This window comes from Amia ocellicauda, chromosome 10, assembly GCF_036373705.1.
Source record: "Amia ocellicauda isolate fAmiCal2 chromosome 10, fAmiCal2.hap1, whole genome shotgun sequence".
Taxonomy (NCBI): domain Eukaryota; kingdom Metazoa; phylum Chordata; class Actinopteri; order Amiiformes; family Amiidae; genus Amia; species Amia ocellicauda.
The window spans coordinates 15,187,160-15,204,715 of NC_089859.1; the positions used below are offsets into that span (position 1 = coordinate 15,187,160).

Sequence of the window (17,556 nt, forward strand, 5' to 3'; positions counted from 1 at the left end):
CTGTACATGTGCTTTCTTGAGCAGGGGGACCTTGCGGGTGCTGCAGGATTTCAGTCCTTCACGGTGTAGTGTGTTACCAATTGTTTTCTTGGTGACTATGGTCCCAGCTGCCTTGAGGTCATTAACAAGATCCTCCCGTGTAGTTCTGGGCTGATTCCTCACCGTTCTCATGATCATTGAAACTCCACGAGGTGAGATCTTGCATGGAGCCCCAGACCGAGGGAGACTGACAGTTATTTTGTGTTTCTTCCATTTGCGAATAATCGCACCAACTGTTGTCACCTTCTCACCAAGCTGCTTGGCGATGGTCTTGTAGCCCATTCCAGCCTTGTGTAGGTCTACAATCTTGTCCCTGACATCCTTGGACAGCTCTTTGGTCTTGGCCATGGTGGAGAGTTTGGAATCTGATTGATTGATTGCTTCTGTGGACAGGTGTCTTTTATACAGTTAACGAGCTGAGATTAGGAGCAGTCCCTTTAAGAGAGTGCTCCTAATCTCAGCTCGTTACCTGTATAAAAGACACCTGGGAGCCAGAAATCTTGCTGATTGATAGGGGATCAAATACTTATTTCCCTCATTAACATGCAAATCAAGTTATAACTTTTTTGAAATGCGTTTTTTTTTTTTTTTTTTTGCTGTTATTCTGTCTCTCACTGTTAAAATACACCTACCATTAAAATTATAGACTGATCATTTCTTTGTCAGTGGGCAAACGTACAAAATCAGCAGGGGATCAAATACTTTTTTCCCTCACTGTATTTGATTCAAATAAAACTAGCACTCCCTGCCAAGAAGCTCCCTCCAGCACAGGACTGAGTCTAACCACACATCCAAGTCCATGTAGAGAAGAATGTTGATCAAAGTTTTGATCAAATCCAGGATCAAGGTGGTTCTAGCTGGCCATAAAAATCAGTCTACTTGTCTTCTTGTCCCCTCACCTTGCCATGCTTTTGTTTTGCACTTTGGTAAAAAAAAAAAAAAGTCTACCAACCCATAGAGAAACCTGTGCTAATCTTTTCCTGGTAGACTGTGAAAATTTGACTCCTGTTCTTGGAGAGCAACATCTCTGTAGCTCTTTTAGGTTATTTAAACTTCTCAGTGGCAAAACAAACCCTGGAAGGATGGGTAATTATGATCAGTTCAGTCCACAATTGATTAAATACTTTCATTAAAACGCTCACCCCTGTGGTGCAATAAATACATTAATATAAAGTAGAAGACCTGATCTTAGACCAAAACTGTGGTGGACCATCCCTAGCAAACTAGTTTAAAGGCTTAGAAAGGACCATTCTTAAGCTCAGATTTTATTTGTAGGCAAGTGTCATCCAAGAGAGGGTCAAGTCAGTACAAGTGATGTATGTTTTGATATAAGAAGTTTATCCTTTTAAGAAATTAGAATCCAAAAGAATATGTATGTAATGAAAAAGGGAAATCTGTTACATAAAATGTTCCTGGCTGCAAAGTCAACTCAGCTGGAAAGCTTTTATTATAATACAAAGAATATGGAATTTAGATATTAGTCTTCAATTTGTCTAAATATGTGAGTCATCATTATAATAAGCTTAAAGAATACATCAAACCTGCAACCTTCATTCTGTAACCCAAAAGAAAGCCATTCCTCTCCCCTTCTCTCTTTCCTCCCTTTACTCAATCATACCGAAGCTCCACCACGGCCTGCTATCTGTCAAGTTAAAGGATTTTGCCTTTTGATTGTGTTCCATGAATTTTCACATGCAATTACTCTTATTTGCAGATTTAACCTTTCAAGATCCCCGTCACAGTACTTATATAATTCTGCCACTTACATAACATTGAAAATGTCATATGTGACATACAAAACACCCATAATACTGGTTTATGTTAATACATGCTACATCTGTAGAGAGCAAGGGATGGATGTATTAATTACTCTAACTATATCCTTTTATTATAATAGGCTAAAGGAATTTGCAAAAGTATATATAATTTTTTACACAGGTTGATTTTTCTTTCATAATTCAAAAGGAATGTGTGTTCATTATGTATGACACATTTTAAATAATGCAACAATAGATATATTTTTGTGCTGTGCAGTGTTGTGTTAACTTATAATAATTTGTTCCATTTCCTAACATCTAAATTGATTAACTAAACAGACAGAAAGGCTGAATCACCTGTACGTGGTATCCCAAAAAGACACTCTCTGTCCCCTAGTTCATTTCTATATTCTCATCTCCCTCAGAGGAGGGTTCTCACAGGTACCCATACAGCACAAGCACAAGACAGCCAGGCCCTAAGCCAAACGAACCACTGTCACCACATCCTAGAAGCATCCTAAAACCATTCCTTCAATTACGTTTGGGTGTAGACAACTTGATGCATTCTGTCAAGACCATGAGGGCTGTCAAAATAAACCATTTAAACCCACCGCACCCAAACCGCTAGCCGTAGACCCCTCTTTAAGATGGAAAGTAGTTTCTTTACTGACGAAGGCCAATTCTCACGCCTGAATGGTTTTCTGTTTTAGAACGAAAAGAAATTGTCTACCTTTGGACTGCTGGTTGAGGCCTACAGTAATGTGAAAGCCTGTCCTGATGTCTAGTTATGAAGAAACACAGAGCTGGGCCTTTCACTCCGGCCTATTGAAGCAGCTCGCGCCCTCTCTCACATTGTGGCTTTTTAATCCTCACAACAATGTTCCCTTGAGTTAACTTAGAGTGCCCTGCCATTCTGCCACACACTGCAGGTCAGAACCGAACAAAGATAGATTTGTCCTCCAACTCATGTCATGGTTTAAGGCTAAACCTAATAGTTGTTAGAGAGCTTATCCAAACTGTAATTGAAATGCCCAAGGGGATTCGCTGGTACTGGAGCCTCTATCCATCATTGTAGGCCTTGGGCCTGGGGTGGTGATGTGCTGCTGAGAGGTTAATAGCCAAACTATCACTGAAACACTTGTTTATTGTTTTCTCAACCGTAGCCCTGTATGTCTACCTACACTGCATGTGTACATATGTGTGTGCGATTAAAACCGATATGCATGTTTATATATGTATTCACATTTACAGAGAGAGAAGCGGGAAGGGACTGAACATTACCTTTGTGTAAACACCCCACCTGATTTTATACCCGAGGAGAAGTATCTGTTTTAAAATATGATGAGGGCGGAATGGAAAGGATGGATGATTGCGTTCCGGAATACGAATGAATCACCAATGTTGTCTTTTAATTAACTGCTACCCTCACTCTGTTGATGACACATATAATTTCTAATACTCAAATGTCCATGTATAGAGCACTTGAGAAACATACAATACATGGACCCATTTTGATCTTGGTATACTTAATTTAATGAAATACACAAATGTCAGGCTTCCGGATCTTGCCAGAAGTGATAAAAGGGATGAGTCACAACAACAACAAATTGAAATTAATCAAATTGGATTATTTTGCTAAACATCAGTGACATCAAGAGCTACAACTAGTGTCTGTCAAAATGGAAAACTTTCCCCCTCATCTGTGAAATTGAATTCTCTACAAACTCTGTAAGTTCTAATTTGGGGATTTACTTTCTTACGTATCTATGTCAGATCATTTAAATGATTCAGTTTGTTTTTTTCATAGTTACAACAAACAATATAACCTACTGAGACCTGCAAGCTCATATGATTAAATCAGAGGACCTGTTGACATCCACTAGTCCTGACCAAGCACTGGACCACCTCATGGCAAGGAGGTCCTCTCTCTAATGACAAGGATCTAGAAATGAGATCAGAGGAAAAACAGAGGTGTGAGAGCATGGTGACCCCACAGGAGCAATCATTGCTCTTAGTCCAGTGAAAGTTGCTGGTTTTCACCCTCACAATGTCAGAAACAGAGAAGAAAGAGACTTGGATCATGGAAACAAAGGATGGCACATAAAAACTGACTTGCCCAGGGGAGTTTCTCCAGACCTGTTGTTGTGGTCTGCCAGTGAAGACCCATTGTCAAAGGCGAGGGAATTTACTAGCGGATTGGCCAAAAAAGTCCCTTTAATGTCTTGTACTTGCCCAGAGACCAGGCATAATCAGAATCTGTCAGTAATATCCCTATGCGGCCCATGGATAATACATGAAAAACTCATCATCTTAAAAGATCTTTTTCCACAGGGGAAGGGGAACTTACAATGCATCCAAAGACAATAAATAAATAAATAAATAAAATGTCTAAAATGTGTATTTGGCTTTCTTACCATATTTGTAAATGCAAATTAGCATTAAGTCAGCATTAAAGATGTCACAGCAGAGACAGAGGACCATTCCTGTCTTTCAGAGAAGACACTGTTTGCTGTGAGCTTGAAGATGGCACTGATCCTAAGAGATCATGAGTAGGTTATACATATTCCCAATCATATAATGTCATTTTTTATGTAATGCAAGCTCCACTGTTTGATACATGAGCCCACACGGTAATGCCCACATGAGAGTTCTCTATTGGAAAACAATTTGTGTTTATTTTTGTATTTAATAAACTTAAAAACCTATAGTTACCTTGATATTCTGATATTTTATCCAGTAACCTTCCACTGAGAAAAATTGTTCCCAACATAATTCAAATGAAAATGACATACACCTACAGAAAATTATTATTTCTATTTGGCTAAAATATATCCTTATTCATTTGAATGGCTATTTGTGTCAGTAGTCTCTTTCTTATGGTTGATCTGGACATTGCCAGAAAGTAACCTTATTTACTGAACAGTCCCTGAAGTATTGCAGATCTTGTTGCTGGAGGCGGGGCATCACTCAAGCCTGCAGGGAGCGGATTGGCTGGAGCTGAAACAGTGCTAGGAGTTTGACTGGCTGGTATTGAGAGACAGAATGCACATATTGATTTATTTCAATTTGTTGAATTCTGTTGAGTTTAAAGTTGGGCATTTCACCGTTCGCCCGCTAGATCTGAAAGCTGTTGGCACAGAATCGCTGTCTAATATAAGGAAGGGATTATATAAAATAAGATAAATCATTATTAAGAAATAGGAATAAGTCATCATAACATTCATTCATTTTCATTCCTCGCTTCTTTGTAACCTGTGAATGTAGCCACTTCCCCAGGTATTCAATATCTTGTTTCACACATGCTCTAGATACTAGTGCCCCTTAATATACCGTACCTTCAAAAATAATTCCACTAATCCAGATGAAGGCATAAAAAAAGCAACACAAAATGAAGTTCAGCCACCATCTTATAACAGAGAGCAGGAAATCATGGCCATTGTGACCGAAAACGGAAGAATGTCCAAGGGGGACCTAGTGCAATACATGATCGAAACAGGCCTCCTTTAAGATGAAGAAATCAGAGAGACGGGCATACTAAGTGATTGTGAAGTGATGATAGAGTACCACTGATCTGCAGAGGAAAAAGGGTTAGCTCAGGAGAGGCCATCAGTGTGAAGATTAGAAGCCAATATGCAGCAGTTACACAGGGATGGTCTAGTGAGTGTAGTGAGATGGGATGCAGTGGGGGTGGGGGGATGAGGGAGGGGTTGGCCCTGGTATTGGACGAGAAGGCACGGAGTCGTGGAGTGATGCCTCCCTGGGCCTGACCTGGGGAAGATGGAAAAACCAGGAATCCAATTTTGATCACACTCCATTTACAATCTCCTTCTCCCTGCTAGTGGCTAATGCGCAACAGTGGGGGCGAGGAGATGCTGGCGATGGGCAGCATGGGGTAAGAAAGCTATTTGTTGCACCTTCCTGCTCAGGTGTGCCGGGGCTCCGTGTCAGAGGTGCTGCTGGGGGCCACCTCGTAAACGAAGCAATACCAAAAAACTGGTATTATATCAAACTGAAGTGGTTTGGTTGTTGATCAGAGCAGTACCAGGACTGAAAGGGGGGGGATTCCAGTTACTCCCAGGAAAACTTCAACCAGGAGACAATAAGAACAAGACTGTAGAAAGAGCACAGGCTTATGTTTACTGCAGACAGAATTGATGGGGGGTGGGGGGGTGGTCTATGGCTGTATCAGAAAAGCATTACTCACAATCAAATCTATGACATTTTAGATAATTTCACTTCAAGGTTGTTATATGGGTCTTCAACATGCATATTTAAAATGAAATGAGAAACATGACTAAAATCCATATACTTATTTATTTTTATAAAGATTCCATTAGAGTCCTAATTTCCTATTGCCTTGGAAAGAGAAACAATTAATCTTTAGTACTGGAGATTTCATTCAGGGTGAATTTTTCCTATTGATAAACATTACTTACGGAATATGCTCAAATTAATTATAGTTTAATCTGAGCACTGATGCAAACAACAAACTCTACGTTAAAGAAACACACACGCAAAAAACACCCCACTGCTCGTCTTATTGGTGTGCAACCTGAAATAGGTACTGTGGCTTTTGCTGTCCACATATCCAAGAGACGTAAATCTGATACCTAGTGTCAAAGTGAGTAGAGGAAAAAAGTACTCCAAGTCCTGTTTATCTTGGACAGCTTTGATAATAACAGAAAGACCATATTTTAATACCAACTACAGGCAAAAAAAAATATATAAAAATACATGTTTTGTTGTTGTAGTTACACTGACAAGCTCCTGCAATCCCCTCTCTCCCTCCTTCTGTCTCTCTCTCATTCCCTATTCCCGTCTTTCTCAGAGGGTATGGGCACCAAGCAGACACGTTGGTAGTTCTCTGTGTTCTCGCACTGTTCAAAACACTCAGATCTCCAGGAGCCGAGAAGAAAATGAAACAGAAAAGACTATGTATGGTATCCATGGGGATTGTTTCTTTTATTTTCCACCCAAGTAAGAGTTCCTTATCTTCTATCAGAAAACTAACTTGTGTTAAGCTCACAGGGCAGAGATCTTCCCAAGAGATTCACACAGAAGCCTGGTTGTACAATGGCCATACAGTTTAGCTGATTGATTGCTTTGCTGTGACAATGTGTATTTACTGATTGTGTAGATGGAAACGCTGTGTCAAGGATGGAAACACAGTTAGACTTAACCTCCATTTGATGAAAAAATGGGATTACACAATTATATATATAATATATATATAAATAAACATAACTTGATATTTACAACATAAAAAAAAACAACGATTGATCTAGAGTAAGGCTAATACTTTTAATTAAAAAACTCTCTGCAGTATAAAACTCCTTGAAGCATAAGATCTATTTTTCAAGGGGGTCCCCAGGAAGCATCAAATTATTGTGTTGATTTATTGTTTATTTGGATATTTGAATACATGTATACAGAAATTACAATGTGTTAAAAGTATCGACAGGACAGATATAGTCACGCAACTTGGAAATATCCTTAAAAAAAATGCTCTTAATTTTTGCATTTAACTTGTACATGAACAGACAGATAGACAGGCAGACAAGGATATAGAAAGACAGACATTTTGACAGATAGAGTAAGAAAAGAAGGCAACAGCAACAACAACAGTAACAAAAACAGCTCAAGGAGAAATAGTTAAAAGTGACAGAAAAACAAGACATTCTGTAAAGGTTGAAACTGACATATTTGCTTTAGTGTATAGTCTGCAATGCCTTTTGGGCAATCAAAATTTAGTACATGTATTGCAGACAAACATGAAAAGAATATCTTGTTGAGAAATCAATTGCATTTGCACATTAGGATGCTGTGTGCCATGCGCAGTCTAGGGCATTGGATGCAAAGCAGGCACCAAAGTTGCAGTTTAGAAGAGTGTGATATGAAAATCATCCAACAGTGTAATAGGGCACACACAGCTGAAGTGATATTTTATTGATGTCATGAGGATCTGCACTCCAAGTCATTGACTTTCAAACTCTAACTTCCCAAATGTCAAGCTCATAAGATACACCAGGAAATAAAAGAGTCACTGGCTTACAACCTTATCCTCAGTGTACACTACATGCAGTGGCAATTGAAATTGACCAGTGTTCTTCACACAGCAATATTATCATGTTCATTTTTTGACTAAAATATCAAAAAGTGTATTCATGAAAGGTGATTTAATTTAAGGGACATCATAATCTCAAACAATCTCAAAAATCTGTATTAATTTGATTGAAAACGACAAATTAATATATATTGCACATGTGAATAAGTCAGTTCACTACTTTTGAGACCTTTTAGACCATGTTAAAACTGGGTTTAGTAAAATATGATGCTTATTATTTTATTACAATAATTATTATTAATAGTAATACTCTGAAATCAATTGTTCGAATGTCTATATGTAACACAGATTTTAATAATACAGTTAAGTTAAAAACATAATGAAATTGCAGCAAAAAAGTTTACATTTACAAAAAAGGCTGTTTCTATCGCAAAGATTCCCATTCCCGCGCTATTGAAAGTAGCCCTCCATGGCTGTGAACACAAATCGAGCAAGGAGCATCGGGTGGCCTATGAACAATATATTCAGATAAGCAGCAATGGCGAAGTCATTTCGAAAGGTTAGGTCATTGTATTATTATAATCGATTGTTTAATGTCAGATGAATCATCGGTGTGCGCTTCAGACGTCACGGATAAAAGCATGCAGGTGGGCTACATGCATCTTCAAGAAAAATATGAATGCAAGAATGAAAACGAATTAAAATACAGCGTTGGGGGTGGATAAAGATGTTATTTTGTATTAACTAGGTCTAATATTATTATAGGTCACAGAACATTTCGAAAATCTACGTGGCCACAGATGTTGCTCTTCTAACGCTTTGTAAGACAATATATTTGATTCCGATTTTTCCCGTGCGCGTTTTCAGCCTTAAAAAAAACGCATGTGGTGCAATGTAGATGGTCTACGATCGACGATTTTTCAGCCCTTTTTGTGTTGTTGTTGCTTTAAAATAAATTGCACAACCTAAATGCCGGAGGCCGCATTGTCGACAGGGTGAAATTGGCGCATCCACTATGCACGAGTAATGATATCGATACTCCGCATCAACGGAAATGAGATGGTTCAACAGGAATAGACGTTGATCATTAGCAGTACAGTGGGGAAACAGCACATTGACAATAGACGGTCGTTATTTCACTTCATTAGATCGGATTACTGTGGAAAACAAACCAAAAAGTGGCCATACAATTATCTTACATAAACTGAATACAAAGTACACACCGCCGACCACAAAACGCCCGGTAAACGTGTGCCATGTTTGGAGCTTGCGTATTTCGTGTATTTCAGCTGTGCATTGCTTAACTGCGCCAGTCAATATGATGATGGCATACACACTGCCTTATTTATTGCAATATTTTAGTTTACAAAAAAAAAAAAAAAAAAAACATCTAAGTGCATTGGCTCAATTAAATTCAAAACCTACAACAAAAATGTGACTTGTGGTGGCCAAATTTCGTAATTGTGTGGATTTAATGTACAAAAGGTCGTCCCTGTATGATGAAAAAATGGTCAGTTAATCCCCGTAATTAAAATGTATTTCAGGCCCAGAATAATGATTTCTTGTAGCATTAGAGGGTGCAATAATTATCACAGCCACACAAGTACACAATTAAAAATTGCCACCCATTATCTTGCAAAAAAGGCAACGCTTTTTAAAACCCTCATGATAAAACACACATGCTTCACGTTTACATAAATTACAAGGTTTTGAAATTAAATAAGAATGCAACAAAATGGGCTATTCTATGTGGCCGTGCTCTCTATCCCCCCACTGCTGACTGGAGAGATCAAGAGGACAGTCCAGCCCAGCGGTGGGGCAGCGGCGCGGTGTAATGTGAGCCAGGTGTTCCTCGCATCCCTGTAATCGGGGATCTGACAGCTTTCATGGACCACTTTAGCGCCCATAGAGCTTCCGTGCCACATATTACTTAGCAATAATTATGATAATACCATTTCCACATTGTCTACAATATGCAAGCTCTCGTATTGCTTTTCTGCCACACATTTGTATTTCATTTTGGCAAGACATACGTCAAACGTACAGGTATAGGCTACGTGACGTCTAGTTATGATGCGTAAATGATATTTTTTGTTTATAATAATTATTAATTATCATCATCATTATTATGGTTATCACTATTATGATTCATAATAATAATAATAATAATAATAATAATAATAATAATAATAATATAGTTTCGATTCTAAAGAGTGTAGTATCTAAAAAGCACACTCAGGGTAGGAGAAAATATATGTATTAGACAAGTTGCTTAAAGACAGACAGACAGACAGACAGACACAAACAAACACCGTCACCCCTGTGCTGGCTATCTCTGCAGAGGGTTATGTTAATCTACTTACATTGCGCCTTTCTATTTTACAAGAGACGTCTAATAAAATGAACGAAAATTAAATTAAACGCTTATTTTGCAAAGTAGAGCTAGCACTGAGAGCCCGGTTTATTTGCGAAAGCAGCACCTTTTTCCTATTACATAGATAATTAATTGCATTTCATTAAACGCGCTAATTGAATTCCGGGCAACCTGAGTTGAATCCATGGAAATCTAGTAACACTGGAATAAACACAGGCTGCTGCGAGGCGTCACTATGCGACTATACCATTTCTACTTCCAGTATGTATTGGGCTTGATCACATACCGGCTGATCAAAGAGAATAGGCACACTTTAATGAAAGATTGTATGCATAATTAATTTTACTGTATATACAGTAGTGTTTTTAATTAAATGTCTTAATACTTAGCAGCGAGGCAGTATCTTGTATTCTCTACTGACCCGAAATAACTTTAAATAAAATAAAAAAACGCCGTCCCCACGTAATCCAGTGAATTGGGACAACTTATAAACACATACAGCACCTCCATACACCCCAACCTGGCACGCCCGGGATTCAATAGGCAAGATGAGATGCATTCTGGGTGATGCTATATATTGTGTTCCTTATTCTATTTAACCTATGCATATATTTTAAAACAATTACAAAATGTACAGTACATAACAAATACTGGAATCACTTAAATTGAGTTTGTTTCGTTTCCATCCATAATCAAGATGATTACTTTGAAGATGTTTATAACCAAAGTAGAGATTTTATAATATTGGTTTGTGAAGGGGGAGGGGGGGGGGCGTATTTTCAAGGCTAAATCAGAAAAGTTGTGAAATTGGGATCCATGCTTGATGTAGTCAATGAATATTCAATAACAACAGAGCACAACATTTTTTTAAAAAGAGATTTATTCGTTTCCGGTCATTATACGCTTTATAATCTGTGAGCAACTGGTAGTTCACATGACCAAGTGTATATGATTTTTCGAGGGGCCCACATAATTTGTTAAATAATAAGGGTTTTATGATCCGCTGTAAAAGATTATGGGCTTCCTGCGTTTTACTCTTCAAAGAATTAACCTAAATAAAAATGTGTTTACTATTGCTGAGCGCTGCATCCTGCAATGGAAAATACTAAAAATGACAAGTCTCTGGGGTGCGCAATGCATCAAACATACATCACAGCAGCCCGGGTCTTTGTTTCTCCTGCATAAGAAACGGGAAATGAGGGAGAAGAATGATGTAAACGTTCTTTAAAGGTGCAGAGACATCTCGTAACAACCCAAAATAAAAGTACTTTAATGTGTATGTGTGCGTGTCGTCGGTACGTGTGTGTGGAAAGGGGGATCAGTGGTGATCCCAATCTGACACAGAAAGAGCTAGTTACATTTAAAGGAGTAGCCTACAATACGATATTGACCACATTTAACTGTAAAACACCATTCACAAATTTGCACCATGGTGTGTAATTAAGCCAACATTTCAACACTTAGACATCCTATGAAAATGCACAAAAGCAATGACATTCTTGAAGAAGAAAGGAGGTGCCTCTTTTCATATATATATATATATATATATATATATATCTATATATATCTATTCGAAGTCGTTATCATTTTGCTTTGTTCACTGAAGAAAACAATATATTTTTTAAAAAGTTAGCTTGCAACCAAAAAGTGCTAACTTGACATAAACCTTCCAGTCCACCCTTGTAGTAGGTCCAAAGAAGAGGAAAAAAGAAAAGCTGAAGGCAAATGTGATTCTAGGTGTAAGCGCTGTTATTCTTGCTCATGCGGAGGAGATGTCAGTGTGCAAATGCTTGGCTGTGCCGGGCTCGGCGGCACTGTGGCAGGTGTACCACCCATTCACTATCCCCTTTTGAAAAGCAGGAGACTGGAAAGTCCTGGGACTGGGGGCCAAGCTGTTGCTAGGCGGGTTCGTGGGGAAATGCGAGTCCGCTCGAAAATGGCCTCGCTGCAAGAGCAACGGGTCTAAAACGGACTGCGACCGAGAGGGGCCATAATCCAGACCCTTGTACTGCTGATGGAAACGCGGCCCCCCATCGGACCCGTTCCGCCCGTGCGACGAGAGGGGAGACTCTCCTGGAGCGGCGGGCAGGGTGTGGCACGGCGGGGCGCCCCCCAGAGCCGGCTTGGGCGAAGGTGCACTTTGAAGGTCCAAAGGCGTGGGAGACGTGGCCCGGGCGGGCTGCTCGCCGTCCCCGTTCGTTTTTGCCACGTAAGCCTTGCAGTGCAGTTTCATGTGCTTGCGCAGGGAACTGGGGTGGGTGTAGCACTTCTCGCAGCCCCTGATCTTGCAGGAGTAGGGTTTATCGCTGGAGTGCACATGAGAGTGCTTCTTCCTGTCGCTGCTGTTAGCAAACCTCCGATTGCAGCCCTCGAATTCACATTTAAAAGGCTTTTCACCTAAACGTGCAAAGGAGGGAAAATGACCGCGTGTTACCTGCAGTATTGACGTCTTATTGTTATTATTGTTATTAATATAATTTACACAGGGTGTACAAATGATCCCAGAGAGGAAGAGGTTCTATTTTTAATAACTATGCTTCTCCTAGTATTTTCATGTTTTTTGTTTCGCTCCCCCACCCCTTCTTACACAAAAACAAAATATGTAAATAGGTCACTGCTTAGTCATTTGAAAACGCATCTCTATTTCGTTGTTTGTCACCACTCAGTCTTCGCAGATAAATTCTCAATTGTATAACTCTGCAGCTCTATTTCAAAGCATCTGATTGCACAGACTGTATGAGACACGGGAGGGCTGTACAAAATCCACTTGCAACTTAGCCAATAGCTGCTGTAAACCTACTCAATTGTCAACACGGTTAGTGCTTGTATAGGTCAGGTAAGGTACAATATATATTACATTTCAGCAAATGTTTGACAGCGTTCTTAAGAGTTTCACACGCAAGCGAAATATAACACGCATATAGTGTGCTTTGATTGATTTATTTTTAATTTTATCTCTCGGGGAAATATAGTCTTTATTTAGGTAGGCCTAATAAGTAGGCTACTGGCTGTGCTGGTTACTGTGTATGTGTATTTTATGTTTACTCATTTTATACTATATTTCTTTCTTATCCGCGTAACATTATTTTAATTAGTTGTAATTGTAATTACTGATTAATTTATATTTTAATGTAAGGTCTTATCATGAATTCAAATCCACAAGAAGGTTACAAAGAGTGTATTATTTGTATAAATAAACAACGATATTTTTTTCTATTATTCATACAATAGGCTTTTATTACTGTCAATGTTTTTCTGAGCACTGTTGCATTTTATAGAGGCATGTTTAGTTAAATACACCTGGTTTGGTTAAATGCATCTATTTTATTTAATTCAAACATATATTAAAAACGTATCTAACAGTAGACATAAGAGGGATTTTGCTTACTGTACGTGTGTATGTGTATAGATACTATGATCTTTAAATGTCCCTTTATTTTATTTTTTCTAAACCAATGGTTCTGATTAAAACCAAGCAACGAAGCTGTAAGGATATAGATATCATGTTGTTTTGTTATTTTGTATCAATTGTGTGGCACATGGATTTGTTGTTAACATGGCATTGTATTTAAATTGTTTGGCACACTGTTTAATGTAGCTGTATACTATCTACCAAATACATTGCATACATTGAATAAATGTTGCTCTAACCTGCTGATTAACAAGTGGGTTACATTTGAAAGATTTGACTGCTTCAATGAGTCAGAGTTTTCTAATGGCATAGCTGGGATATTCTCCCTCGTCGCAGACAGAGGTATGGTCTGTATGAATATCACACAGCATGCTTGGAGTTTCCCTCCCAGATCTGCACAGCACCGAGCGAATGACGTCACAGCTCCCCGGTGTCCCGTGGGTAATTGACTGATTTCTGAGTCTGAGAGTAGGACTCCCTAAACAACGTGAATAACAGTCCCTTACTCTCAAATTTATCGATAAATATATATGCAAATGGTGGAATAATCGTACACAAATATATCTTCGTATGCATCTATTCATACAGCTAGTAATATCTGTCTATATTAGAAAGCCTTTCCTTCAAATATTTATTTGTTTTTATTATTATTACTACAGTGTTTGTGTATCATTTGTTATTATTTGTAGTAAATACGTTTTGCACGTTTTATTATGTGTAAATGGCTGCCCAGAGAAACATGAATTTGAAATATATTCCGTTTATAAAAAAAGGTAATGTAAACAAAGTAGCCATTTCATGGTTATTTTCGATTTGAAAGCAACAACAACAGTCATATAATTGAATGACCATTTGAGATTAACTGGTTACGGAAAAACAATCATAAAAACATGGTTAATCATAAGAATAATTATTGTTGTTGTATTCTGCGCGGTAATTTTGTATTTCTATAATAGCAGGGACACTATTCGATCTTCCCATTGGACAGAATTCAAACCCCAATTCTTTAGGAACTTCCTATGTATGTATGTATGTATGTATGTATGTATGTATATGTATGTATGTATACATGTATTTATAAATATTTGTATTACTTCCCTATGTGCTAAATTAAATCGTTTAACATAATGTAGGCTATTATTATTTTGTCAGGTTCAAATGTATTATACAAAACAAACTATAACTAAAAAACGATTCAAATCTTAACCCGTCACTGTATCTAACGTATTCAATGTTGCAACACCTGATTTAAGTTGGGATGGAACAAGAAGTTGTTACACGACACAAACTAAACTATTGTATATACATGTCGGTAAATGCCGATAAAATTATAATTACTACTGATAATTAAATTGGAAAAATATGATAAGCAAAATCTTATTAAACTTAAACGATATGACCTAGAAGAACCTTTCAAATCCAGGCTGTGTGTCACAGACGCGATTAAGTAAGACCTGAGCCAAGAGACAGTTTCTTTAAAAAATCACAGCAGTGCTCCTGCTTCTCGGGAAAGCACTTTGTAGTAGTGCTCAGCTGGGAGGGGTAACGGTTTAATTAAACGACCTTGAAATTTTTAAAAAGTTACACTTTAATCCTCCTCTGTAAATAATAATAATAATAAATCATCCTACAAAATGTACAGCGTTTTGTTGATTAATACGTATTATTATAATACTACTACTATTGTTAAAAACATCAGCCCGTGACTAACCTGTGTGTGTCCTCTTGTGGATCTTGAGATTTTCTGATCTTGCAAAAACTTTTTCGCAGCCGTGGAAAGGACAGGAGAAGGGCTTTTCCCCGGTGTGCACTCTGACGTGGTTCACCAACTTGTACTTGGCTTTGAAGGGCTTTTTGGCTCTAACGCAGCTCTCCCAGTAGCAGATGTGGTCGGCTTGCTCTGGTCCTCCGACGTGCTCCACCGTGACGTGGGTGACGAGCTCGTAAAGGGTGCCGAAAGTCCTGGAGCAAGGCCGCTGCCCAGTCCCGTCTTGGCTGTCACTCCACTTGCAGATCAGCTCCCGTTTGACGTGCTGTCTGGAGCACCTGAGGAACGGGTCGGCCCCTCTCTGGACGGCCATGTTCATGGGCTTGTAGAGACCAAAAAACTGGGAGACCAGCTGCCTGTTGCCCCTCTGGGCGCCGAGAGCTTGGCTGTATGGGTGAGGTCTAGAGAGCAGGTCTCCCGGTAGACCCAGCATCACTTGGCTGCTGAGGTCTCGGACGGCGTCGGATGAGCTGTGGGCCTGCTCGGGGTAGGCTGTGAAAAATGCGTGGCTTCTGCCTTCTCTATAGCTGGGAAGGTCACGATACCTTCCTATAGCGCCATGTTGGGAGCTTCGCGTCGCCAGTTGATCAGTAACTGGTGGCATGCCTGGTCCAGAGAGATCGGATCCACTGATAAAGCCCCTGGGACTGTGTGCTAAGCGGTTGCTGGGGTATCCAGAGTCTGAAGGCTGGGGGACAGAGTAACCAACATAAGTACTGGACCTCGTCTCGGGATAGTCTCGTAAACTGTGCGAGGGGCAGAGTTTTAAGGAATTGCCAGTGGGGTGTCCCATGTGCTCCCCTGCCAAAGGTGGCAGCACCACGCTGGGTTCAGTATTGCTCTCCCCAGGGTAGACGTAAGAAAGAGGGCAGCCACTAAACCTCGACAGGCTTGTCATGTTTTGTTGTGAATGCGGCTGTGAACTTGCAAAATCAACCAATCTTATGCTTGGGATTTGCCTAGAAATCGTGTTTTCCATTATCCCTGCTGTATATCATCTGCATGTGAAATCCCTGGCCCTGAACTTCGCAGGAGAAACAGGAACGGGGCTCAAGTTAGTTAAAGTTGTGCGTCCCATGCCGTATACTGTGCCCTCTTGATTTGTGGCAATAACCGTAGTAGTACAAAAATGCCTCGAAACAGGCCATGGTGCAGTATAAAAGCACAGCAGGCAAAACTGCTTTTAAAAAAGGGAGCTTGGGGATTGGTTGGGATCCGCTATGATTGACGGGCGCTGGGTTTGTTTTAAAAGGGACACGCATGCGTTCGCGGCAGGACTCCTTTTTAAAATATTGCATAGAAATGCTTTGAAATGCGCCGCGTACGCACTGCCAACTACCAGTGCCTGTTTGACTTCTAGGCTCGGCACAAATGCAAACTCGTACGTCTGGAAAGCATGAAACCTCAGCAGCAAATACTGCTTCTGAGGTCTGCAGTACGTAGGCAATGCTGAAGCACATGTGTGGCTGATGTGGATACAATAAGAGAACTCATTGCATCTCAATTTAACTGCAATGGTATCACTGCTGTAAATTGTACAAAATAGAAAAGAGAACCGTATAATTACACCGTATAAATAGTAAATATAAACAGTATGGCAGTCATAAACTAGGGTATGGGTAATGTATTTCAAAGCAAGCCCTTATCATTCTTGTTGAAAATCACAGCATTTAAAATGTGTATATTGATGTATATACCAGGTTAACTTTACATATTTAACTTTCTTTCTGTCTTATTGGGGTTGATCTTCTCCCCTGACGTCACGTGTTCACACTAAGGTCAATAGGGGGCAAACCATTATGTCTATATCATGTTGTGGAAATAACAACAACAACAACAATAATAGTATTCGCTGCTCCCAAGAAATTGAACATTTTAATGTTTTTTATTAAATTATATTTTTGCTGTTCGTGGATAAAATGGATGCTATTTAAGTAATTCTTCAAACACGTTGTTAAGCCTATATTTCCATACTCTGATGTGATAGGCTCAGTGCAGAACAGACACACGCACAGGATTTTCATTCATTTCAATTTCCATTCAAAACTTCTTAGGTTATAATTGAACTAGTTGGAATGAAAAGTGGAACTGAAGATTTTTTTTAAGTTTACTGCAACACCTAATGGATGGTTTCCTGCATTT

At 39.2% G+C, this 17,556-nt stretch overlaps 1 protein-coding gene across 1 annotated transcript; it reads right to left on the reverse strand.

Moving 5' to 3' along the window:
• Positions 1-11,804: 11,804 nt before the first annotated feature.
• On the reverse strand, positions 11,805-16,438 carry zic6 (zic family member 6). Its single transcript, XM_066714594.1, has 2 exons — positions 15,358-16,438; positions 11,805-12,631 (listed from the first exon to the last, which is right to left on the reverse strand). The coding sequence occupies exons 1-2, from the start codon at positions 16,391-16,393 to the stop codon at positions 11,994-11,996; spliced, it is 1,674 nt and encodes a 557-aa protein (XP_066570691.1). The 5' UTR covers positions 16,394-16,438; the 3' UTR covers positions 11,805-11,993.
• Positions 16,439-17,556: the final 1,118 nt, after the last annotated feature.